Source organism: Canis lupus, chromosome 2, assembly GCF_048164855.1.
Source record: "Canis lupus baileyi chromosome 2, mCanLup2.hap1, whole genome shotgun sequence".
NCBI lineage: Eukaryota > Metazoa > Chordata > Mammalia > Carnivora > Canidae > Canis > Canis lupus.
Window position 1 is genome coordinate 71163391 of NC_132839.1, and position 26722 is coordinate 71190112.

The following is a 26722-nucleotide window of genomic DNA, read 5'->3' on the forward strand; positions in this document are numbered from 1 at the left end:
GTCGGGCTCGGGGTCAGGGGCGGGCTGCGCGCGGTCCCAGCTTCGGCCTTGCGCCCCCCGGGTGACCCCATCGGGCACCCGGGGGCTGGCGCACCGGGACCCGCGGCTGAGGGATGCCCGAGCCCCGGGGGGGCCGCTCACCGTGCGCCGCGCCGGGCCCCGAGTGCGCGGGGTCCCCTCTCGCCGCCTCCGGTGCCTCCGGGTGGGTGGCTGCGTTGCGCCCCTCCGGCGCGGGCGCTGGGGGCGGGAGGCCGGCCGGGGCGCGCCGGGCGGCGGTGGCTGCGGCTGTGTCTGGTTCGCAGCCGGAGCAGCGGAGAGCCAGCCCGCACCGAGGGGGCGGGGGCCGGGAGCGACCCGCGGCGGGCGAGCGCGGCGGCGCTGCCTGCCTCCCGGTGTGCGCCCCGGGCCCGTGCCCCCGCGCCCCCGCGCAGCAGCCCCACCTGGGCCGGGGCGCACACTCCGCTCTCCGCCCGCCGCCACAGTCTGGGGGCGACTCCGAAGGTGGGAGGCCACCTTCGGGCCAAACCCTCGCCCCGCGCCAGGGAGAACACGCCCTGGGGCGACCAAGAGGTCCCCGACCCAGCCCTGGTGCCCTAGCCCCAAACACATTTGGGGAACGGGGAGGTGGGCTAGGGATGGAGGAAATCCCTGGCCTCTGGGTTGGGAAAGCGTGTTTGTGAGGCAGAGGGCAGCCTTGGCTTTCTCCCAGACCCAAGCCCCCAACTGAGACTTCATTCCTGGCTTGTGTGACCTTGAGCGCCCTAAACTTCCCTGGGTCTTGGTTTTCTTACCCACAAAATGGGCTAATGATTCCTCCTCCTCTCCGGTTCAGTGAAATCAGTCATCTAGGGAAAAAGCGTGCAGGAGGCCTGTCTCCTAGGAACCACTTCTCTTAAACTATCCCCGCCCCACTCGTCCATTCTAAGAATTCAGGCTCCGGGGATCCCTGGGTGGCTCAGCGGTTTAGCGCCTGCCTGTGGCCCAGGGCGAGATCCTGGAGTCCCGGGATCGAGTCCCACGTGGGGCTCCCAGCATGGAGCCTGCTTTTCCCTCCTCCTGTGTCTCTGGTCTCTCTCTCTCTCTCTCTCATGTCTATCATAAATAAATAAATAAATCTTTTAAAAAAATTTTAAAAATAAAAATAAAAATTCAGGCTCAACCTGACCTCTTGGGAGAGTCTTTATGCCCACCATCACCCCCGATCTTCTTCCCTTTGGGGATAATTTTGGATGAACCCAGAAGACAAGGAGGAGGAAGGGAGGCTCCAGCTAGCTGGAAGCCTCCTCCCTGCTGGACATCCTCAGTCTTTCTCTTTTATAGCCTTGAGAAAGATGGATTAATATCTCAGTGCTTGACAGAAGTGAAAATTGAGGCTTGAACCAGTGGTCCAAAGTTTTGAAAAGAATGGCAGGAAGCCCTGGAGAGGAGAGCAGTGTTCCAGGCTCTTAACATGCTTCCTCCCTCCAGCAAACAAGTTCTGCTTCTGAAGGGCCAAGTTTCTGCCGGGGTTAAGCTCAGCTGAAGACAGCCAGGGAGAGAAGAGGCTGAGGCATCCAGCCACCCTGCCCTGAGGTCCAGATACAGGGACTGGACTCTCACATCCCCTCCGTAATCTCTCTCCCCACTCAGACCCACAGGCCCCATTCACCTCAGCTCCCATCTGCACCTGCAAGTGTCCCAGCTTTGAAGACTCAGCCTCCTTGGCCTTCTACAGCCTCTTCTCCCTCCAGTCTTCTCTCCCTTCAGCACTTTCTGCTGCTGGAGGCAACAAGACCATCTGTCCAGGGTCCTGCACCTAAAGCTGGAGAGTCATACTTACCTCCTCTCTCTCCCCATCTCCTAGGGGCAGGTCCACTCCTCTCCAGATGTCCCATCCAGGACTGTGTCCCCTCTAACCTGTTTTATGGTGGCACTATGCTAGCTTCCAGCTTCTGTCCCAATCCTCTGTGGCAGGCAGAGTGATCCTTCTCAGATGTAATTGTGATCATGTCATTCCCCAGATGGAAAACCCCCGGTATCTCCCTGCCATCCCTGATCCTTAGACTGTCAGGTAAGCTCTTTGAAGTCTTTAACCATCTTCCCCTTGTTCCACATCTTCTCCTGCCCCTCCTCCTCCACATACAGTCTGGACTCAAGCCACTACCACCACAAAACACAAGCAAGCAAGCAAACAAAAAAATGCTAATTGTCATTTCCCTAGTGGGTCTTACAGCAATCCCTCCCCCTGGAGTGACCTCTATCCCATCCCAGTCTTCCTGGAGAACACCAACTTAGGATGTCAGAAGAGGACTTGGGTTTTGGAAACAGGTTTGAATTTCAATTCCTCATATTTTTATTTGGCAAATGCTTATTGAGCACCTGTTATATCTCAGATGCTGTTTTATTCACTGAGAATACAAGGGAGGATAAAAAATATAATGTCCCTTCCCTCTACAAGGTTATAGTCTAGTATTGAAGATGGACTTTAATACAAGAATTATCCAAATAGGGCAGCCCGGGTGGCTCAGCGGTTTAGCACCGCCTTCAGTCCAGGGCCTGATCCTGGAGACCTAGGATCAAGTCCCATGTCGGGCTCCTGCATGGAGCCTGCTTCTCCCTCTGCCTGTGTCTCCGCCTCTCTCTCTCTCTCTCTCTCTCTCTCTTTGTCTCTCTCTCTCTCTCTCTGTGTCTCTCATGAATAAATAAATAAAATCTTTAAAAAAAAGAATTATCCAAATAAATGTACAATTGCAATGGTGACGGGTGCTGTGAAGGAAAAAGTGTAATCATGAGGGGTGACCTAGACAAGATATTTAGGGAAGTCCCTTTTGGGTTGAAACCACAGTTGCGTGGACCGAGGGCAAGACAGAAGGAAAGAACAGGCAGGAAGAGCAGGCACTTGCTAGCTGTGGGAGCTTGGGCAAGTTTTTTTATCTCTCTGTGCATCGGTTTCCTCCTCTCCGACACAGGTTAAGAATAGTAGGTTAGAAGGCAAGGGAGATGAGGCCAACACGTATGGTGTGCAAGACCCTTCCTTCACTCTCTGGCTGTGCCCTGGGTGCCCTGCAAGGAGCCTCCTGCCCTGGTTTCTGTAATGGAGCCAGAAAGTGGATACACTATCGGACCTGAGAGGCTAGAGGAGGAGGGACTGGTCCCAGAAGGAAAACACTGTGTTTATCTTCAAAACAACGAGCCCACGGGTGGCAGGGGTGGAGGATGGGGGGGTGGGGAAGCCTTGCAAGAACCTTTGTGCGAGAGCTGAGGCATGAAAGAGAGCACAGGAAAGGCGAAGGGAATTTTAGAGGATCGCCTGTTGCCTTCACAGAACTTAAAAAAACTATTTGAATTTGGGGATTCTCTCTTGAACACAGCACAGCTGAGAGCCTGGGCCACATGGATCATGGCTTTGCAAGTTGCCTGGAGCGCTGGACTACACCGGGGCCTCTCCTTCCTCTGACAGCTCACCTAAGAAGCTGCTCTCCAGGAAGCCTAGCTGGCTTCTGGGCTGAGGCACCTCCTCCCTACCCCCCCCCCCCCAAGCTCCAGAGGACCCTGTGATACCTCGCAATGCAGCAGGATGATATTGTATTGTTACCAGCCATGGACGGGGCTGCCGGCTCCTCTAGACTCTGAACTTCTGAAACCAAGGAACCATGTCTTATCCATGTCTGAATTCCCCAGGCCAACACAAGGAGTGGGTGCTCGGCAAATCTTTACTGATGGAAGAGTGCAAAAAGAGGGCTCCAGGCCCAACACTGTGACAGTAAGGGACACATGCTCACCACACATAATTGCATTTGTTTTCAGGCAGTTCTGACTCCCTGAATTCCATCTACCATTCATTCATTCATTCATTCATTCAGCAGGGCTTTGCTGAGGACCTAGTATGCGGAGAGTCATAGCCCAGGTCACAGAGGCCTAACCCTTCTGGACTGAGCAAGTCCTGCTCCAGCAGACCCCTGGGTCGGCTTATAAGGCACCAGTTATGAGACTGGAGGAGGAGGGAGGGGGAAGGAGAGGAGAGGTGGAGGAGGAAGGAGGAGGTGGTGGAGGAAGAAAAGGAATGATGAAGAGTAAAAGCCTCTAGACCCATTAGTACCCTGGTCTTTGCAGCTTCAAAAGCCAGTAACTCACCCTTTGGTGAACGCTTCCCTGAGTTGAGCTTCCCTTGTCACCTGCAACTGGAACAGCCCAGCCAAGCGCAAGGAACAAACACAGCTCGGAGGATGGTCTGGCCATTTGAGCAGGCGGCTTGGGGAAGGGCCACACAGAAGAGAGGACACCGAGCTGGAGGGTGCATGGAATCCACCAGCATTCCAGGTGGAGGGCACGCCTAACAGAAGGAACAGCTTGCGCAAAGGCTCAGAGGCACAGAGCTTCATGTGTGAAAGGGCAGATTCTTCAGAACTCTAGGGCTTTTCCCTCTGTTACACAAAAAAACTGTTTCTCATCATTTTTGGAAACAAGAGTTTTCTATCAATAAAACTCTATGCGTGCAAAGTAACGCCAGGCAGCCAGGTTGCTATAGCCCGTGTCTCTCCTGTCTTCACGGGGAGGGTTCCTGGAGCCATTTGTCTGCTGAGGATGATGGTTCCGTGTGAGCAGTGGCCGACCTCTCTCACCCAGGCTCTTTCCCACATTTTCCAGAAATCTCTCATCATCCTGGGAAGCCAGACTTATCAGCATGGACTCTAAGCAAGCAGGTAGCCGATAAGCTCCCTCTCTTGTGTCATCCCAGCCACAGCCCTGCTCCAAAGGAAGGGATCCTCCCCTACCTTTGGCTCCTGCAAAATTGTACTAAGAGGATTTGCTTAGAACATTTTAGCACAAAGGGGGTTTCCCTAAGCCAGTCAGCAAATATTCTTCTGTTTGAACTCACTGATCCTCCTTCCTCCGAAGATATTATTTTCAATTGGATTTGCTTCATTGAGACAAATAGCAAAATCCACAGGAGTGACAGCCAGGATTTTGGTGCTCCTGCCACAGCTGGTATCAAAAGACTTAACTCTTTTATACCACACAAGCCTTGGTCCTTGGTTACAGGACACACTTGAGCTCCCCAGGGGCCAGCCTTGCCAGTGCGCTCAGCTTGGCTCAGCAGAGCTCAGGCAGAAAGGTAGAGATGAGCCACTCACATCCATCCTGTGGCCTCAAGCACACGACCATGGATGCTGACCTGGAGGCCTCCTCTTCAAACCCAAGCATCAGTCCCTAGGTCTCCATTCCCTCCCAGCTCAGACACACAGGAGACATGGAGATTCAGGTGTGTCAACAAGACACAACCACCAATATGAAGGGGCTCTCACTGGCCAAATTTGGGACAATATGAGCATCAGAACTAAAAGCCATAATAATGGATTATAATCTATTTGATAAAATGAGAATCTATGGTGATAAAAAAGGAATAGGAAGGAAGGAATGAGAGAGGCAGGAGAATGCCAATTACTGCCAAAGGAATAACAAAAAAATCACATTTTAGGGGCACCTGGGGGGCTCAGTTGGTGAAGCATCTGCCTTCAGCTCAGGTCATGATCCCAGGGTTCTAGGATCCAGCCCTACATCGGGCTCCCTGCTCCATGGGGAGTCTGCTTCCCCACCCAACCCCCCACTGCCCGCCACTGCCCCTGCTTTTGCACTCTCTTCTCTCTATATATATGTGTGTGTGTGAAATAAATAAATAATAATAAAATCTTTTTTAAATATTTTTAAATATTTTTTTAAAAATCACATTTTGCAACCATATGGTAATAACTGATTTAGACAAAAGTCATCACCTCGTACAAGGTTAGAGAGGAACAGAAGGGATGTAAGGGTGGTAACTTTATCGTTGAGAAACCTGGCAGGCCCTGCCTTAACAAGTAAAGACTTAACATGACTGGGATAGAACAGATGGACACCAGGTACCCTCTGGTGGGACACACCAGGGCACAGCGTCCTTACCTAGTATCCTTGCCGCCCTGAGGAAACAGCAGACATGCCCAGACAGAGGAACTGTCAACAATTGACCTGAACTCTTCAAAGTACTGATGTCCCAACAGACAAAGAAAAGACAAGGAGCTGTCCCAGTTCAGAGGGGACACACAGGCATTCCAGCTGGATCAGGGGACAGACCCTCGAAGAATGTTATTGGGACAGTCAGCAAAATGATCGTGTGGACTGTATATTCTACTATTATTGACAATTAAACCATTGACAATTTATAGTTACTGACAATGAGACCACTGTATGGCATCGATCCTAAATTTGCTGAATTTATTCACCTTGTTCTTGAAGAAAACAAGCTGAAACACCAGGGGGGGAAAGAGCAGGACGCCTGCAACCGCATTTCAGTGCTTCAGGAAGAGATGAGTGTGTCATATCATATCATATCATATCATATCATGTCCATATTGGAGAGAGAGAGCAATGTGGTCAAGAGCATTCAGTGGGTCTGGTGGAGGGTATATGAAAGTTCATCATCCAACAACTCTCCTGTAAGTTTGAAATTATTTTTTAAAAAAATAAAATTTAAATAAACATATTGATTAGAAATGCTTTCAGTGGTGAGTAACAGAAAGCCTGCCTACTCATGGCTTTATGCAATAAAGACATTTAATCCTCTAACATAAATGGGAAATTCAGAGGGAACAGGCAAGGTGCTGGCACAGAAGCTCAGTGACGCAACCAAGGACTCAGTTTCTTTTTACCCCATGTTCCGCCTTTCTCAGTGTTGTGGTTTTGTGTCCTTGGAGCCTCAAGGTCCCAGGATGGCTATTACAGCTTTGGGCCTCATGACCAAGTTCAAATTCCAGGAGAAAAATGGGGAGAAGCTATCAGGGGCATTTTCTTAATGTGTCTCTTAGCTATCACCAGTGAAGAAGACCCTAGAAGGACCTTTGTCTCGTTAGCCAGAAGCAAACCCCATGGCTGCCCCTGACTACAAGGCAGACTGCAAACTGTTTCAAGTACCAGCCCAAGGGACACAGAATGCCCATGCTTTGGCTTAAACAAACCAAAATTCATCACCAAAGACTGGGCACTTGGCTTCTCCCACCAAAATCAGGGTTTTCTTAGCAAGCAAAGGATTGTCGCTAAGAGGGCAGTTAACAGTGTGTGCCACAGTTAATATTTGTGAAGCTCCTGCTCAAGTCAACATTGTACCGATGAGGACTCAGTCCCCAACCCCAGGAGCTTGTAGTGTGTGTTCTTGAACAATCCCTATAACTCCCCCTCACAGCTCTCCATCCAGAGCATGGGAAGTCCCTTCAGAGCTCAGTTAGGAAAGGATGCTGCAGTGTCACCTGGGTGGCTCAGTGGTTGAGCATCTGCCTTTGGCGCAGGTCATGATCCTGGGGTCCTGGGATCAAGTCCTTCATCAGGCTCCCCACATGGAGCCTGTTTCTCTCTCTGCCTATGTCTCTGCCTCTCTCTCTCTCATGAATAAATAAATAAAATCTTAAAAAAAAAAAAAAAGGAAAGAATGCTACGAAAGGAGACCTCACTGAGTTGATTCAGGTTTTTCCAAAAGGAAATACAGAAATAATTTTTTACCTGCCCAAGCAAATACCAAATAAATACATGCATTTTCTTCCTGAGCTTTCTGCCATATTGAAACTATCTCCCAGTTCCCTTTTTTATAAAAGATTTTATTTATTTATGCATGAGAGACACAGAGAGAGGCAGAGACATAAGCAGAGGGAGAAGCAGGCTCCATGCAGGGAGCCCGATGTGGGACTCGATCCCGGGATCATGCCCTGAGCCGAACGCAGGCACTAAACTGCTGAGCCACACAGGGATCCCCTCAGTTCCTATTTTTATCTCAAAAGATCATCAATGGGGCACCTGGGTGGCTCAGGGGATTAAGCATCTTCTTTCGGCTCAGGCTCAGGTCGTGATCTCTGGGTCCTGGGATGGAGCCCTGCATCAGGCTCCCTGCTCAGCGAGGAATCCGCTTCTCCTTCCCCCTGCCCCTCCCCCTGCTTGTGCTCTCTTGCTCTTTCTCTCTCTCTCTCAAATAAATAAAACATTTTTTTAGAAAAAGATCATCATCCATTTCTTTGTCCATTCAACTATTATTATGAAGCTCCTCCTCTGCTGGCAAAGGGGACACAGCTGGGGACTCAAACAGGCATTGTCCCTTCTTCTTGAGGCTTATAGTAAGTGGTCAGACAATCCCACACGTAATTGTAGAATTAACAGGTGCAATAGTCACGATGAAAAAAAGCTAATTTGTGTTGTGAACGTTCATAACACAGATGCCAGAACTGACCTAGGGGTGAGTGAAGACTTCCCGGAGAAGCTGTCGTTTGGTTGGAGATCTACCAGAGGAGTTGAATTAACTAAGTGAAGGGCAGAGGAAGCAGCAAGTGCTAAGGCCCTGAGGCAGGAGGAGACATGCCACGTCCAAAGAACTAAAGAAGCTGGTCAGTGTGGTGGGGCACAGAGCGAAAGTGAAGCACAAGGGAAGGCTGGAGAGGTGGGCAGCAGAGACCACAAGGACCCCTGGGGGACCAAGGTAGGGATTTTGCTTTTCATCTCAAGCACCGAGAAGCCATCAGAGGATGTTACACAGGGGAAGGATAGAAACTTATTTGCCCTTTTCAAACACTGCTCTAGCCGCAGTAGGGAGGGCAGACTGGTAGGGACCAGGGATACATTTGCATGCAAGGATACATGCAAGGGAGCGAGGAGGCTACTTCAGGAGACCCAGAGGAGATGATGGTGCATCGGAGTGGGCAGGGGATGCAAGTGGAGAGAAGCACATGGAGCCGAGAGATTTGTGAGTAGATGTGACAAGTGTGGCTGTGGCTTGGAGATGAAGCACAAGGACCATGTAAAGACAGCCCTTGTATGTCGGCGTGTAGAGGCCAGCGCTATCCATGGAGATGAAGACAAGGAGGGAGAACTGGCCAGAGGACTGAGAACTCTTGAGTTTGGGGGTCAGACTCATTCAGTTTAATGTGCCTCTGGGACATCTAAGCTGCCGGAAATAACCCATAGGGAGCTGGGAGGTCGGGCTGAAAATGCACATTTCAGAGTCAGCAGCATCTAGATGGTAAGTAAGCCAGTGGCCATGGGCTGGACCACCAAGGAGAGACGAGTGAGAAGCCAAGGGGACACAGGGCACCCCCCTGAAAACTGCAACACCACCTGCGCAAGGAGAAGGTGAGGAGCCTGCACCCCAAGAACAGGGTTCAGAGAGATAGGACGAGCCTCAGGGGAGCATGTCATCAAAGCCAGGACCCTGTGCCGGCTGCTCCTCCCTCCCCTCTGCAGACGAGGAGACCGAAACATGGAGGCACTCGATCAGTGCCCAGGCCGCCCAGCTTTTCCTGGGCAAACAGCAATGACAATCCTAGGGTCTCATTAGCTCCATTTCCTGCTCTCATGTAAGGCACGAAACACAGGGTAAAGGCACCATGCAAGTTTCTGCAGCTGCTCTAACAGACCACTACAAACTTAGGGGCCTAAAACAGCACAAGTTTATTATCTTATGGTTCGGGAGGTCAGACATCTGAAATGAGCCTCACTGGACTAAAATCTAGTCTTGGCAGAGCCATCGGCAGAGACTGTAGGGGACAATCCCAGGTCTGCTTCTTCTGGCTGCTGGCGGCTGCCGGCACACCTTGGCTTGTGGCTGCATCACTCGGCCTCTGTCCACCCTCTGGAGCCCAATTTCCTCCCACCACCCCTTATAAAGACCTGTGTGATTATATTTTGGACCTGCCCAGATAATCCAGGATAATGTCCCATCTCAGGATCCTCGACTCAATCACACTGACAATGTTACTTTTGCTGTGTGATGTGACATATACACAGGTTCATATACACAGGGATTAGGACATGGACATCTTTAGGGGACATGGTTTGCTCTCCCCCAGGCTCCCCCGGGCCATGTAGAGGACCAGTGATCTGAAGATTTTCTGGAGCAGCACCACCACTCCTGTGGGAAGACATCTGGTCTACACAGCAACAATCCCTGAGGCAGAGACCTGGGATCATCCGTGTGGCCTTAACAGAGCCTGCTGCATGTCAGACTCGTGGGCTCTACACGCATCATCTCAGCTCATTATCCAGTGACACTTCAAGGTGTGCACTTCTGTTGCCACTGGCAGAGGAGAAAACCAGGTGCTCACAGCAGAGACCCAAACCTGGCTTCAAGCCTTGTCCCTCGCCCTGCCCCACACCTTGGAAGCTCCATTCCTTGGGGACCTGGTGCAGGGGCAGTCATGGCTCTGTGTGCGCCTGCAGGACCCTTCCCCAGAAAATCCCACATTCTCTTGCAGGAAACTTGACTTCTTTCAGGGTTGAGTGTAGCAGCCAAGGAGCCCCGATTCTTTTTTTCTTTTTTTTTAAGATTTTATTTAGTTTTTCATGAGAGACAGAGAGAGGCAGAGACAGAGGCAAAGGGAGAAGCAGGCTCCCCACGGTGCCGGATGCAAGACTCAATCCCAGGACCCCAGGATTATGACCTGAGCCAAAGGCAGATGCTCAACCACTGAGCCACCAGGCCTCCCTGGAGCCCCCAATTCTAACACTGGGAATGGAGCTCTCATGTGTTGCTCTGGTTCATGGATGGCCTGTGGCCTTAACAATCGTCATGACACGTCACCTTACACTGTTGCAGAGGCTGCATTCTGGGGACTGTGCCCAGTCAGGGAAGGCGAGTGCTCCTCCAATCGTCTTGGAGTCCTGCTCCTGCTCTGCCACCCGTGGGCACAGCCACCCTCCCTCGCCCTGTCACTCTGTGTGGCTCAGTCCTGCACAGTGGGTGGGCCTAGTGCCCAGCCACCAGGTGGGAAGGGTGAAGGCCTGACCACCATGGAAGCAGGGACACCTGTGATTCTCTGGTGTTCCCTCCACCATGGGCCTGGTTAAGGGGATGTGCTCACAGGACAAGCATTCAGATGAGGAGGAGCTGGAGGGCGCAGTGGGAAAGCATGACTGTGGACATGTGGAAATGGCAGGATCCAGGGGTGAGGGCCTGTGCTGCAGACCCCGCCCCTCTCGGGCTTATCCCTCTACCAGAACCCAGGGCCCCCGCAGCTCCAGTCCCACCTCCTCCCACAACCACTTCAGGCAGGGAGAAAGGCAGGCCTCTTCCTCATCAGTTTCTATCAGGGATCACAATCCTTCCAGAACCATCCAGCAGAGACCCCTTCCCTCTCATTGTCAAGACCAAGGGCCAGCAAACTTTTTTCTGTAAAGAGCCGAGGAGTAAATATTTAAGAGTCACGTCTCTGCTGCATAATCTTTTTATATAGGTATTTTGGTGTTTTTTTTTTTTAATCTCCTTTCAAAATATAAAAGCCAGGGCACCTGAGTGGCTCAGTTGGTGAAGCATCTGCCTTTGGCTCAGGTCATGATCCCGGGGTCCTGGGATCCAGCCCTACATTGGTCTCCCTGCTGGGCGGGGAGCCTGCCTCTCCCTCTCCCTCTGCCTCTGCCCCTCCCTGCTGGTCGTGCTCGTGCTCTCTTTCTCTCTCTCTCAAATAAATAAAATCTTTTAAAAACAAAATGTAAAAGCCATTCGTAGCTCACAGGTGGGAGTTTGCAGACTCCTAGCCTAGAGCTACTCACAGGCCGTGCTCTGAACCAATCTCCAGCCAAGGCGGAGCGGGCTTATTATGTTTGACTTAGACCAATCATCCAAAACCAGTGTCCAGAAACCTCTGCCAGAGATACCTAGGCAGCACTTGCCAGTTGTCAGGAAGAATCCAAGCTCCACCTTCTTCCCCAGTGGGAAGAAAGAGCAGAAGCCACAGTAAGGGTCTGTAGAGGTGGTCCCACTGCTCCCTCCGCCGGCCAGAGCAAGCCGAAGAGCACATCCCAAGGCTGGACTCTTTATTAATATCCAGGCCTAAAGCGCCACCTTGTGCCTAGAAGCAGGCGGAGAATCTCTGCCAAGGCGTTAAAAACTATTCATGGAAACCGCCAGCCAACCCTATCCTGAGCACCCCTGCGTCCCCGCACTTCCTCACCCCTGCAGTAGTCCGAGGTGTGAGGGCCGCCACCTGTGTGGTGAGGCCTGAGGGAGAAGGAGGCTGGGCCTCTACCCTCACAAGACAGATGGTTGTGTCCAGAACAGATAAGCAGAGATGAATAAGTAAATGACAATGGTAAAGGGGCCAAGGTGAAGCATCATGGGGAATCTGTTTAGACAGGTGTCCGGGCGCCCCCTTACAATGGAGGGCCTCCACACACGGCCTGAGGGAGGGAAAGAGGCTGATCCATTTCAAGGAGCCAGAGAAGCCCTCTCCTGGGGGCGAGATTAGCACGTGCAAAGGGCCGGAGGAGCAGCATTTGCAGTGTCCAAGGCCGCAGGGAGCTGTGTGTGGCTGCAGCAGGCCTGCAGGTGGGGGCGCCTGGGGGAGGGGGCAGAGGAGGGGACTGGCCTAAGAAGAAGCCGAGGTCCGGGAGGCCAGATCGTGAAGATCCTGCAGACCACAGTCAGGAGTTTGTCCTTTCTTCTAAAAGCAACGGGAAGCCAACGGAGGGTTTCAGCAAGTGACCGGATTTCATTTACGTTTCTGAGACCATGAGCCATCACAGTTGTTAGTGACGTGCCTGAAGCAGCACACCACAACTGTCACTCCTCCTGAGCAGGAAAACACGGCCTCATCCTCTCCCGTCCCCTCCCCGGGGCCCCCTAGGGTCTGCTCTTTGGAGGAGCTAGTGTCCCCAGCCCTCCGCCGCCCCAGCCTCCTGCCCTGGGCGACTCTCCTCGCCAGGGAACACCCCGCCACCTTGTTCCACCAAAGGCTCTTGGTGGGGACAAGATGCCCCTGGGGGGGCAGGAGGTGGGGGTGGTGGGCAGGGCAGGGGAAAGGAACAATCTTGTTGAAACTCGTTCTCAGCTTCCCTAGGCCTCACCTGGGAGTGCGGACGGCCGTCCCCAGCTGTGGGGACAGGGCAGGAGTCCAAAGCTGTGGATGGGGCACAGACGGGGCGCTTTGCACCCATGCCCTCGCTGGCGACCCTTGAGGCGGCTGCGGGCCAGCCAGGTCGCCCCGACTTGGCCCAGGTAGGACTCGGAGGAGGGGCACCTGCGCCCCCTGCTGGTCGTGCTCTTTGGCAGCAGGGTTCCCATCGGGAGAAGAACCAGTTTTCCAGTAGCTTCCGTCCTTCACTGCTTTAAGCCAAGTGCAGCAATTCATAACTGGGTAAAAGGGGAACTATTCTCTCAGCTGATGGGTTATTCTGTGCATATATCCTCAAGCAATTGTTTGACGGATTTTTTTTTTTTGGCCTGATTTTTTTTTTTTTTTTTTTTGGCCTGATTGACGGATTTTTTTTAACCAAATTGACTTTCTTTTGAAGACTATATGGCTAGCGGGAAAAGGCGACAGGTTTCTCCAAGGCATGATAGCCCACCGCTACAGCCTACCCGCCACGCACGGTCCCTAGCATGCTGAGGTTTCCTTCCCCTTGAGTAGAGTAGTCACGGCAGATCCCCGAGGTTCCCTGCGAGCTGCCAGGGTTATGCAGCCCGGAAGGCTCCTGACTGGCGCTTGCGTGGTCAAAGGAATCTGATCTGACCTCAGGTGACTAGCAGGTGCTGGTGGCATCTCGTTCCAGAGTTTGCAAAATGTCTTGTGGGAGGGGTGCCTTTTCTAATGCACACTGGGCACCCCAGGGGCTGGGTGTGACCCCCGGTGCCCAGCTCCAAAGTTCTTGCCCTGCCACTCGGTCTCACCGAGAGCGATGATACTCATAGAACATGAGTTGAAATCCTGGGTTGAATGAGCTCAAGCTGGCAAATGTACAGGCTCGTCCTGTACGAGGTTGCAACAGGACAGTAAGAAATTTTCCGGATGCCTTGGGTGCCTAGGGCATCACTCCCCACGGTGAAAAACTATACAGGAAGGCACATTGATGTTGAGTTTCCCGATGAGCGCAGAATCATCCAAGGGGCAAAAGTTGGGGGATCTTGACAGCTAATGGCATCGAGGTACCCCACCTGGGGTGTCTGCCCACTGAGGGACCAGACAGGGTGCCTTTGACACCTTCCTCCCAACGATGGTGGATGGATGTTGGAAACTCACCTTCTCTGATGACTCTAGTTGAGCTTCCTTACATTGACTTTCTTTCCTCTTTCATTTACATGTTATTATTATGAAACATCTCAGGTATATAGAAAAGTCAGAAAATATAGTGAATGCCTCTGTACAGGTCACTTTGCCAGAAAGATCAAGCACCGCAGACACAGCATGCACTCAGCTGGTTGTCCCTACCCTGGTCCTGCCTCCTCCCTCCTCGCCAGCCCACAGGTGACTGCTACGCTAAACTTTGGGTGCATTCTTTCTTCATATGTGTTTTTCTTTTTAAAGATTGTATTTACTTATTTATGAGAGACACACAGAGAGAGAGAGAGAGAGGCAGAGACATAGGCAGAAGGAGAAGCAGGCCCCCTTGCAGGGACCCTGATGTGGGACTTAATCCCAGGACCCCGGGATCATGACCTGAGCCAAAGGCAGACGCTCAACCACTGAGCCACCCAGGTGTCCCTCATATGTGTTTATAATTTTGCTACACATGTATCCAAGAAACATCAGATTGTTTTGTCTGTTTTAAAATGTTGTATTGATGGTGTCATGCCAATGATACTTACTTGTCAACATAGCCTTGTAGTGTTATTGCGTGTAGTTCCAACCCATTCATTTTTCACTGCTGTGTAATATTCTGTTGTGGGAATAGGCCATAGTTTATCCAGTCTCCTAACTGATGGACGTCTCGGCTGTTTTGAATTCGGCTGCTTTGAATTACAAGCACTGCTGCAGGGGAAGTTTCTGAACACCTCTCCTTCCACATACAGGTGAGGGTATCTCTGGAGCTCACTCCAAGGAGAGGGATGGCCAGGTCTTAAGGAATATGTGCCTTCAGCCCTCCTCGGTATTTCCAATTGTTCTCCCATTTGGCTTCATCAATTTCGTCTCCTCGAAGTGTGTGTGCATCCCCTTTCCCTCACATCTGGCCAACCCGTGGCACTCTGATGAATGGGAAATGCTATCTCCTTACTTTTTTGATTTGCATTTTTCTTATTCTAGCCCTGAGGGCTTAACTTTAGTTTATTGCACACTCTGCTTCCTCATCGGTGAGTTGCCTTGCTATTACGGTGACAGATTTTCCTTCCTGCCTAAGCTGGCTGAGTGAGGAAGCTTGACTATTTGTAGGTCAAAGCTGCCTGGCTGGAACAGCCAGCCCTGAGGCCGCAGGCTCTACATTCAGAGCCAAGAGATGATCCACCCTTAAGATCACCCCTCACAAGTTCTGAGCCCAGCAAGCCTGCTGACCTTTCCCAGCTGTGGTGGTACCCTGTGGCCACCCTGAAGCCACCACACCTGGATCAGTCATTCCCAGCGTTACTATGATTCCCTTTGTCTCCCGGGCAGGGGCATAACCCCACAGACTGAGGCCCTAGGACTGTACTACGGCAAAATCAATGCCAACCAAAATGGGGTCCCCTGGATAAATTTGCGTTCATGTGCAGTCATCTCATGCAAGGTAGTTTATCAACACGTGCAAAGACTTAGCCATGAAAATGCTTGCCACAGTGTCATTTATAATTGCAAAAGGAAAAAAAAGAAAAAAGAAAGAAACCATCAAATGTCTCTAAATGTCCAACATCAGAATCTAGGTAAGGAATGGTACATCCCTCCACAGAACCTACTTTGAAGTTGGCCAAGGTCGTATTGCAGAAGAGTACACAATGGCAAGGAATGTTGTTCAGGGGTCTTGACTTGGGGTCCGTGGACTCCCGAGGAGATGCTTCTAGAAGGGAGTTGGCATCACCTGAGATGCTTATTGAAGCATCCTGAGCCCCACTCCAGCCTGACAGAACCTGAACTTCTGACTGTGAAGGCAGGAATCCTAATAGACTCCCACATGCTAAAGGGTGAGAATCAATGCCATGGGGGTGCTAAAATCGTTAAGAAACATGCTGGTGTATTTAAGAGAAAAGGAAACTAGTTACATGTGAATTCAATGCATATAAAAACAATCCTATTCATGTGTATGTGCCTATGTGTGTGTGTGTGCGGATGTGTGTGTACAATAGGTACTGAGGTACCAAAAACAAACAGCAATTACCACTAGATTAGTTTTTCAAGGCATTATTAACCTTTGGGACCAGCCAATGCTTTGCTGTGGGTACCATCCTGTGCATTGTAGGATGTTGGGCAGCATCCCTGCTGTCTGCCCACTAGGTGCCTGCAACACCCCAAGTAGTTACAATAAAAAAAATGTCTCCAGACTTTGCCAAATGTCCCCTGGGGGACGAGAGGCCCCAGGCTGAAAACCACCACCCTAAAAAGAAGGCATGATAGACATTCTTTTACTTTTAGTTTATCTGCCCATTGTCTTTAGTTTTTTTCTGGAAAGAACATCAAGTATTTTAGTCGTGTAAAAAATCTGGTGCTTCTTAATGCACCATTGCCTGTGCTGTAAAAAATAACAAAAACAAAACCACTCAGATGAAAAGATATTCACATTAGCATTTATGGTTAAGTAAACTAATTTTATTATGATCTTGCAATAATTATGGCAAAACACATACAAAGGCATTCCATGTCACTATTCCTTGAGAGGCTTTAAAATCTTTATAACCTTTGGAAGAGCATCCTGATTTTAAGTATTTGTCTTATAGAAGCAATTATACAGGAAATGCTTTACAAAGATAGTTGATTCTTGCAGAGTCCCTTATAAAAACCAAAAAGTATAAACATTCTAAAACCAACAATAGGAAACTAACTATGGCACATCCATTTGGTAGAGATCAAAATGATATGTACTAAGACTTTGGAACAATGTGTAGAAAAGGTTTATACTCTATTGTTAAGTGGAGGGAAGTGGATATAAAATCAAATTTGTCACATCATCACTAGCAAGTATAACAATGATAACAACAACAAAAAGAATCCTGTGCAGGCACACAGCTAAGAGAAATACAAGGTGAGAAAAAGTGATTGTCCATTGAGCAATGGCAGCCGAGATGGTCTTTCTCTCTACCCTTCTAAAATGTCCCCATTTTCTGTAATAAGCATGTATATATTTACAGTGAGAGAGAGAATAGTAAAAATTTGTTTAAAAACTCAAGATGATCACAAAAATGTGCCAAATTTTCAGTAAGAAAGACGTCTCCATATTGACCTATGTGCTAATTTCCATCCAGTTGATAAAAAATAACTTTGTTCAAAAACTCACACCTATTCAGAAAGTACAATGTGAACCAAATGTGACTGTATCTACATTGATCATCCCTGGCAAAGATAAAACGTAACGATGATGGTACAACTCAGATGGTCGACGAAAGTTATAGGTAGTAGTAAAAAAAAAAAAAAAAAGTTATAGGTAGTAACATGATAACAGAAAACAATTTTTATGAAAAACAAACTGGATACTCTTTTCTCCCAACCGGAGATCACATTCTCCTAAGACAAAGGATCGCATTTGAAAGGAGATAATAATTGGGGTTTTATTAGGACGAACGAGCCGAGGCCAGATTTCAGCCGCCTCCGCGATGCGGATCTAACTTGCTTGCATTCATCCGGGGTGACAGCCGATCCCAGCTCACGGGAAGAACGATCCGTGCAGACAAAGGCAGCGCTCCTGCATTTGTCAGGCAATGTTTGCCAGGCCTGGCCCTGCCCAGGTGGCCCCGGTGAATTCTCTTGTTAGGTCACTCCTCGGGCTTTGAGGTGGACGCAGACTATATCTTACAATAGACCTCAAAGAGAGAGGCAGCTGCATGCATTCGGTAGAAAATAGAAAAAGGCATGGCCAGGTTGACCACAATTATCCAAGGTTCAAAGCCAAAGACAATTTCCTCCAATCCGTTGTCGTACTCAGGGCGGCAGCCGAAGGCGGGAGGAATCCAAAGCTGCAAGAGAAGAGGAGCTCGTGCCAGCAGCCGCCTCGGGAGCCCCGCACAGCCCCCAGGCGCTGGCCTGGACTCGGGGACGCAGAGTCACCCCTGTCTCTGCTCCGCATTTCACGTCTCCACGGAGCCCGTCAAATCCACACAGCCCGCCTGACCCTTCTCTCCCCCTTGGCCCCGTCCTGAGCAAACGCCATTCACACCTGCCTGATTCTCTCCAGCCCCACAGCCCTCACCTTGGTCGGGTCCTCAGTATCCCCCACCTGATCTGCCACCATGCCTTCACGTGCCCCCCACCCCCAGCCCGCGCCAACAGCAGACACCCTCCATCCGCTCCTGACCCCACTGTGAGAGTGATCTTTGTAAAGCACACATCTGACCCGTCACTCGCCTGCTTGTCACTCTCCAGCAGCTCCCTTGGCCTTCTGGAGAAAGTCCAAATTCCCCAATGACCTGTCCATGTCTCCATGTCCCTCACCACGCCCTTCACTCCAGCCTCCGAAGGCCGGATATTCCTTTCTCCCCCAACTCTTCAGGCTTTGCTTGAGCCTCTTCCTGTATCATGGGCATCCTGTCTTCCTTCTTTGATGGAATCCTACCATCTTCCAAGTCCTGAGACACCACTCCTTCCAGGAAGCCCTCCTTGATCTAACTAGTCTGGGTAGGAACTCCCTATGCGTTCCCACGGCCCCCAGTGTTCTCCTACAGCAGAGGTCCCCTGTTTATCTCACCACACTGCCTTCACACACCAACATGGGTGCTCAGAGATCCCAGCCACACGGGCCTGGGCTGGTGGGTTCTGTAGTCTCCTTTCTGGCTTGACCTAGAGAGACAGCCCAGGACCAGGGGCTCCCGGTCAGGGGAGAGGAGCTTTGAAGCCACTCCCGGACTTGTGGCACTTACAGACTCTCCTTTAACCCCTCCAAGCCCTCAGTCTCCCCATAGGTAAGATGGGAACACCAACACCTATTTCCCATGGCTCAGATAAGAATAAAATCCCACCTATGTTTGCAAAACCAAAAGCCATAACCTATTGTCACTGCTGTTCGTGGAAACCACACACTGGTCACCCCTTGGTCTCCCTGTCCGGGTCCTCCTCCCTCCACCTCTGCACGGTGGCAGGCAGCCTCTCAGGTGACATCCCCCACCACCAATCCCACCTCCTGGAAGTCACATCCTTGTGGAGTCCCCTCCCCATGGTTCGGGCTGAGCCTAGTGACTCGCCTCTAACATCAGAATATGACAGAAGTCATGAGGTGTCACTTCTGAGACTAGGTGCCCAAAGGAGTATGGAGTCCACCCTGCTCACATCCACCTGCAGGAGAGGAAGCCGGCCGCCCTATTGTGTGCTACCCCATGGCCAGGCGCCGAGGGAGGCCTCAGCCCGGCAGCCGCAAGGAACTCACGCCCTCGGCCCAACAACCCACCCGGAACAGAATCCTGCCACCGGCCACGTAGGCAGGTTTGGAAAGACCCCCCCGCATCAGCTCTGCAGTGACTGCGGCCCCAGTGGGCCGTTTCCTGCCAGTGAGAGACCCAGGCCAAGGCACGAGCTAAGCCGTGTTGGACGCCTGACCACAGACACTTTGACAGAACAAAGACCTGCTGTTCAAGCCGGAGCGTGGGGTAATTTCTTACGCAGCAGGAGCTAACTGATACCGGCTCTCCATGCAGGTGTTAGCTCGTATCCAGCCGCTCTGGCTCTCAGGCTCTGCCTCTCAGGGCTCCTCCCTCCCCTCTGGCTGTGTCTTCCTGGCTCCTCCTTGGCTCGGCCTCCCAGGGTGGCTGGAGGGCTCATCCCTGGGTCCTCTCCTCTCCTCCACACACGACCCCTGGATGAGCTCACCCAGCCTTGGCTGTAAATACCAACTATTGGCTGATGACTCCCCGGCCTGAATCACCTGCCTGCTCCGCCCTCGAGGACCCCCTGGGCCAACTTGGTGTCCAACTTGTGTCTCAAACTGCCCCCCTCGCCATCGACAACATCTTCCTCCCTGTTGCTGTCAAAACTCTAGGTGTCATCCTTGTTTTTCTTCTCACCCTCAAAACCCTCCACCTGCCACGCAGCCCATCAGTGAGGCTGGAGGACTGAGCCTCCACGACGCCCTGGCAGCCATGCAGCCATTTCTGCCCCTGAGCACCTGCCAGGCCACCACTCCCCGCTCCCACCCAGACCATCACAGCAGCCTCCTTCCCGCTCTCTGGCTTACGCGGCGCCACGCACATGTCCATTCACCGCTCAGCTGCCAGGCTAATTTCTTATGTCAGTAAGATCACGTCCCCACAAGTCTTCATAGAGTGCTTACAGTGAAATCTACCCCATACCAGAGATGATAAAGCCCTCTTTCTGCCCGCTGATCCCTCACCAACCCCCTAACCCCACTGCCTGGATATCCCACATGCCCAGGGCCCCAGTCACATGGCCCATCACCCTTTTCCTCAAATGAGACAAGCTCCTCCCTTGGGGCCAGCCTTGGATGTTTTCTGGAACCCTCACCACCAGCTGCTCCCTGCCTGTTGGCACCCAGCCCCGATGTCACACCTAAGAAAGCCCCTCCCACCAACTTGGGCCTTCAGACCTGAAACAGCCGCCAAGTGCTACCTCACAGCCTCTCTGCTCATTCTCTGCAGAGCACACGTCACCATAAGGTGTGTCCTGCTTGACTGCTTGTTGCCAGCCCTTCCATATGGCTTGCAAGCCCCAAGACCGGGAAGAAGGCCAGACCGCGGTCACATTGCCCCCCATCGCTCATAGCCATGCTGGCTCTTGGTAGACACCCAGTGGATCTATCTTCAGGAGAGAGAGGGAGGGAGGGAGGGCAGGAAGGAAGAGAAAGGAAAGGAGGGAAGATAGGGCAGAGACTGGAAGGACAGAGAGTGACCCTCCTAAAATCCAGATCTTTATGTCTGCTGTCAAGTTGGCTGGAGATCTTGCTCCTCACCCCATTAGGAGGTGGGTCTATGTCCCCTTCCCTTGAATCTGAGGGAAGCTGTTACTGCATGGCTCGTAAAATGGGGCAGAACCGATGCCACACAGCATCCACACCCAGGCCGGAAGAGACTGGCACTTCCAGTCTCCCAGCAGGTTGGCTCCAGGCCCCTGAGCTGCCACATAAGAAGCCCTGAGACCCCCTCTCTCCATGCTGGAGAGGTCAGGTGTAGACCCCCCTCTCTCCATGCTGGAGAGGCCAGCCAAGCATCCTGCCAAGCCCTCCCAGCCACCCCCACCCCAGTCACCAGATCTTGGATCCTCCAATCCAGTCCTCCAACCAGCCTCAGTTAATACTGTGAGGAACAGGAGAATTTCCCAGCCAAGCTCTGCCAGCATTTCTAACCCCCAAGGTCATAAGACCTAATCAAACAGCTGTTTTTTTGTTTGTTTTGTTTTTTTAGAAAGGGAGAGATTGCGGGGGGTGGTAGGTAGTTCTTTACAGAAGGAGAGAGAGGGGGGGGTAGTTCTCTAAAGAGGAAGAGAGAGAATCCCAAGCAGGCTCCACACCCAATATGGAGCCTGATGGGGGCTCGATCCCATGACCCTGAGATCATGACCCAAGCTGAAACCAAGAGCCTGATGCTTAACCAATTGAGCCACCCAAGTGCTCCAAACAGCCATTGTTTTTGTCCTGCATCTGGGGTCATTTGTTATGCAGCAGTGGGAAACCAAAACATCGGCCACGTCCACCTGGGTGTCTCAGAGGCACCTCGCAAATGCACACGTCCAGGACTAAACTCAGGGGCTTCCTTTCATGCTGAGCCCCTCCCCGAGCCTGCCTCCTCTTCTGAGTCTCCACTCTCCATGAATGGCGTCAGCATCTCCCCAGAAACTCAAGGCAGACCAGGGGAGTCATTCTTGACATCCCCACCCCCCCACCCCCCACTTCACACGCTACCACATGGCTGACCCTGGGGATGTTATGCTGAGTGAGATAAGCCGGTTACCAAGAGAAATCCCTCATGATCGTACTTACGTGAGCTGCGTGGAGATAGGAGGTAGGGTGGGGGGGTGGGGGTACAGGGGGCTGTTTCCTGGCTACCAATTGCAGTTTGCAAGGTGGAGAGGTTTCAGACACAGGTGGGGCAGTGGCTGCACAAGAGTGCAAATGGACTGCACGCTACAGAACTGTATGCGTTAAATGGTTAAAATGGTAAATTTTATGTTATGTGTTAGTTATTACAATTTAAAATTAAGCTGGATTAAAAAGAAAAGAAGCACGAATCAGATCCTGCCGCTACCGTGAACCCCTCCGATGGCTTCCTGCTGTGTTCAGGCTTCTGTCCTGGCTGTGGCCGTGGCTCCGCATGGTGTGCCCGGCGCCTCTCCCGCATCCTTCCCTTGCTCACCCTTGTTCACCTGTGGGTCTCCCTTCCTGCTGCTGGAGCGCTTCCAGCACGTCGTGCCTGGCTCTACATCCCCCTGTGCCTGTCATTCTGCCCAGACTTCCCCCACCCTCGCCCACCACCCTCTCCCAGAGGAGGCCCTCCAAGCCCCCTGTGTTCCCACCATACCCTAAATTCCATCGTCCCCCCCTTCTATGCCCACTGCTGCTATCCCCACACAGATGTGCACACAAGCCTGAAGACACAGCTCCCGTGCCCGCACTGGTCCCAGAGCAGAGCAGATGCCCTCCCATGGGATCAACCACAGGTCTGCAAGTGCTGTCCATGGAGTTGGCTGAGGGCACCCTGGCCATCACCCTGCAACGATTTCTGGCCTCTGGATCACTCCCAGGTGAACAGAGGCAGGACCTGGGGACATCAGGGGTGGAGTGCAGAGATGAAGAGCCAACACGTGTCCCCCTCCTGGGACAGAGCCCTGAGTCTGGCCTCTGGGTCCCAATGGACCATCAGTTGCCACTTGATTCTATTATTGCACCACTGTTCTTGTTCAAGCTCGTCTAAAAATGCAAGCCAAGTGTCTTACCAGCAGTCAAGCAAGAGCCCATGGGGACAGTGGCTTTACTGAATTTGCTGAAAAGAGATCTATCATCCCTCTGGGTGTGTACAAAAACAATACACGGTAGGGAAATTCTGGAACCAGCTCTGACTCTATCCGATGAGCTGATAGACAAGCCTGGGATACGAGCCTCACATAAAACACAGCCGCGCTGCAGTCACTCATCTCCGTCTCTCTTGTTTTCCTGATTAACTCCTCCATTCACTGCTGTGCCCACACAGTGCCCAGGATACAGCAGCTGCTCCGTAAATGTCTGTTCAAGGAAAGAGGAGGGCCCACCTGGAGCCAAACCCTTCTGGAACCCCCTTCTTCCTTCAGAGCTCCTTGTAACTCTCTGCCGACCTGGAGGGGGACCGAGGTCCAGAGGACCCAAAGCAAGAATCAAATTTGATTGGCAGACACGTGGCCATTTCAGCTTCAGACAGACTGTATCAAATTCCTGGCCTTAGAGTGGTATCAAAATCTGCAGTCGCTGGGCATGCACCCCATGAAATCAGGAGGAAAAAGCTCAAAAGCCAGTGACTGACAGGAAACAGTAGCTGGCAGCAGAGAGCTGACCATGACAACAGGCAGGTGCCCTGGATGGGGTGTCCCCGCCATCCCACCAGCCACGGTCATTGTGAGGCTTGTGTGGTGCCAGAGGCCACCCGCCTTCCTTTCTGCCAAGCCCTGCCTTCCTCTGTGAGTCTCTAGAACAAATCCCGACAACACACAGTGCCTTTGGCTCCTTTCTCTTCTCTCCATCCCCACAGCCACTGCCCTGGTTCAAGTTCCCAACATTTCCCATCCGGGCAGATGCAGGGCTTCTGTTTGGGTGTCCCGGCCCTTGGTTTTCACACTCTCCAGCCTCCCCACACCAGCTGCTAAGGGGATCATTCCACAGCACAAATTGAGGTCCTCTATTGCCTGCAGCATAAAGACCAGACTCGGCCAGGCTTACGAAGTTCGCTCAAGCCAGACCCACTAACTGGACCCGCCTTCCTCTTTCCCTGCACTTCTTGATGTGTATGGAATTCATGCTAAAGTGCTCGCTGCTTCCAAAATAGGTCAGGGTGTCTTCTGCCTCTGTGTCTGAATATTATGTGCCCTATGCCCCAAGTGCTTTTGCTTGCCTTGGCCACCTGGTAAACTTCCAGCCATGTCTTGACTCTGAGGCAGCCAAAACCGAGTTACTCTACATCTTCTATGTTGCCACTTCCCATCAGAGGCTGGAAGGCAAAACTTCCACTTCCCCAGTCTCTCTTGCAGCTAGGGGTGGCCATGCGAAAGCCACTGCCTGGCACTAGTACTTCTCTCCTTCATGTTGTAAGCCCAGACATGATGTTTGGTGCTGCTGCACCCACCTTATGACCACATGGCAACAAGCACTGCACTAAGTGGGGTCGAGTGGAAAGATGAACAGTACCTGGATCCTTGATGATAGGGTTCAGCTGCCAGGCCAACCCCAAGCAGCCAAACTTCAGAATTCTTACCTTTAAGACTGAAGATACTACTGGCCAAGCTTTCTATTCTTCGTAGCCAAAAGCACTCCTAAGTGAGCCTGGCCCTCACCTCAAGCATGCCCAACTCATTGAAGTCCCTCCCTAGATCCATGCTCCCATTACACCTGGCACATCCTTATCACAATGCTTGCCCTACTCACTATTTTTCCCTTGTGTCCCTCCTCCCTATACTGTGACCTCTCTGGAAGAGACTGTTGGGGAAGGTCATCAAGAAGACATGACTGCCTATTGACCCCTGAGCTGGACCGGGCACTCAGAGGCTCCTCATCCCCATCCCTTTGTCCTTGGAATGTGGGTTCTGCTTGCCTTTTTCACTCCTAGAGGCTGCTGCAAGGACACAGTCCTGAAATAACCATGTGGTGTTGAGAACACCTGCATGGTGTATGTGACCAAACTTGGTTAAGGCCTCTCTCTATATATAAACCTTCACAATTTGGCAGGCAGGTGCACAGATCCACTTGTCTTACTGCTGCCTAAGACAGGCCTCGTATGTAAATTCCCTCTGGTTATGAAAACCGCCGCCTACGAAGCTGGAGTGGCTTGCCTCTCTTTGCTGTCTCCACGGGGGCAGGGGGGCTGTTTCAGATCACACCTGGGAAGGTGGCTAACCTACAGACATTGAGTCTTCTCAGCTGCAATCTTCGGCCCCGACCCCAGCCCCCAGCACACAGTAGTACTCACTAAGTGGATTTATAGAACAGAGGCCTTCACTCCAGTCTCATTTTTAACTTTACACTTAAGTCATTTTGATAATAAGCTGCCTTCATTCCTTATTTGAAAAAAGCAAGGAAAATAGGTTGGTCATTTTTAAGTTAAATAACTTAATGCAGATTACCGAGATATTGCAGAGGAACAAAAAGGCTGTGATATTCCTCAACACTCTTCTCTTGGCATCACCCCGCAGGAAATGAGGGCGGCAGCCTGGGCCTGGGGTCCCTTCCTGGCTCCCCTCCTCTCCCTCCCTGTCACAGGCTTCTCTCAGATGTGCATTTCCGTTGACTGTATGTGGCATGTCACTGCCCAGGGAAGCCACATCCTCGGCCACAGCTCCGCTCTTGAGGCAGGAAGAGGCAAGGGATATGGTATTGCCATTGCAGACTGTGACCACCCGCAGGGTTCTGATGTCCTCGGAGAGCTTCTCTGGCTCTCGGTGAATGGACTCGATGATGAAGAGGTTCTGGATGTACTTCTCGACAATCACCAGGATGGAGTAGGGCAGGTTGAACCAGGTGTAGGGGGGACAGGCTTCAGCACAGAGGATGGCCAGGATAGACCCCCAGGAGATGAGCCAGGAGCCGGAGGCAGTGCCCACCAAGAGGTCCGCGTCCAGTTTGCGGGCTGGGTTTCTGGACTCATCTAGTGATCTCTCATCTATCCTGTAAATCCGGATTCCAAGCACCCCTGCGGCCCCCATGAGTATCAGCAAGGCGATGGCATACAGGTAGAACATGATGAGTGCCGACTCGCTCTTGGTTTTGGAGCGCCCAATCTGAATCAGATAGACCACCACGACCCCAATCGTGGCAGCCAGCACGGTCAGGCCCAGGACCGAGCCCGCCATGACCCCGGGGAACTTAAACTGCATGTTGTGGTTCTGCTGACTGTCCACATTGCGCCCGATGTTCTTCCACAGGACGTAGAGCATCGTGGAAGCCAGGATCTGGTATTCTATGTTGAAGGGGTAAAGGTAGTAGATCCCCTGCGAGATGGCAGAGCAGAACGTCGGGGGCGAGCAGTTGCACGGAGGCGTGTGGTCATCCAAGACTGGAGGCAAGAGGGACATGCGTGTGAGGGCGGTCAACATGGTCAGTGGGCAAGTGGGCAACACACAGGAGTATTTTCACCAAGGATTCGCACGTGGGTTTTCCCATCGGATTAAAGCTCTGTTTTGTGGCTTATTGCCATGTTTAAGATCACCACTAGAAAGGGAGGTGGGCGGGGGGTTGGAGTGACTGGGTGATGGGCACTGAGGGGGGCACTTGGCGGGATGAGCACTGGGTGTTATGCTAAGTTGGCAAGTTGAACTCCAATAATAAAAAAAAAATTAAAAAAAATAAGATCACCACTAAATTGACAGCCACAAACATCCCCCAAGGAATCCTATTTTATCCCTACATCAGCCCCTATGAACACTATTGTGGAAATTTATTTAGCATATAAAGATGTTCACAAGATTTTGCTGAACCAAAGAGGCTGGCTAAAGAGGATAGAGTATAATTCCTTTTTTTAAAAAGGTTTTATTTATTTATTCATGGGAGACACAAAGAGAGAGAGGCAGAGACACAGGCAGAGGGAGAAGCAGGCTCCATGCAGGGAGCCTGATGTGGGACTCGATCCTGGAACTCCAGGATCACGCCCTGGGCTGAAGGCAGATGCTCAACTGCTAAGCCACCCAGGCGCCCTTAATTCCATTTTTTATAAACGATAGATGAT

The 26722-nt window shown here is 51.7% G+C and overlaps 1 protein-coding gene across 1 annotated transcript in view; it reads right to left on the minus strand.

Annotated features, from left to right (window-relative positions):
• Positions 1–16498: 16498 nt before the first annotated feature.
• OTOP1 (otopetrin 1) overlaps positions 16499–26722 on the minus strand; it is a 36237-nt gene continuing 26013 nt past the window's right edge. Inside the window, exons 5-6 of the mRNA XM_072784804.1 lie at positions 25125–26053; positions 16499–17836 (exon numbers count right to left, since the gene is read on the minus strand). Of these exons, the coding sequence (XP_072640905.1) occupies positions 17666–17836; positions 25125–26053 (1100 nt within the window). The 3' untranslated portion in view covers positions 16499–17665. The remainder of the gene's footprint in view (positions 17837–25124; positions 26054–26722) is intronic.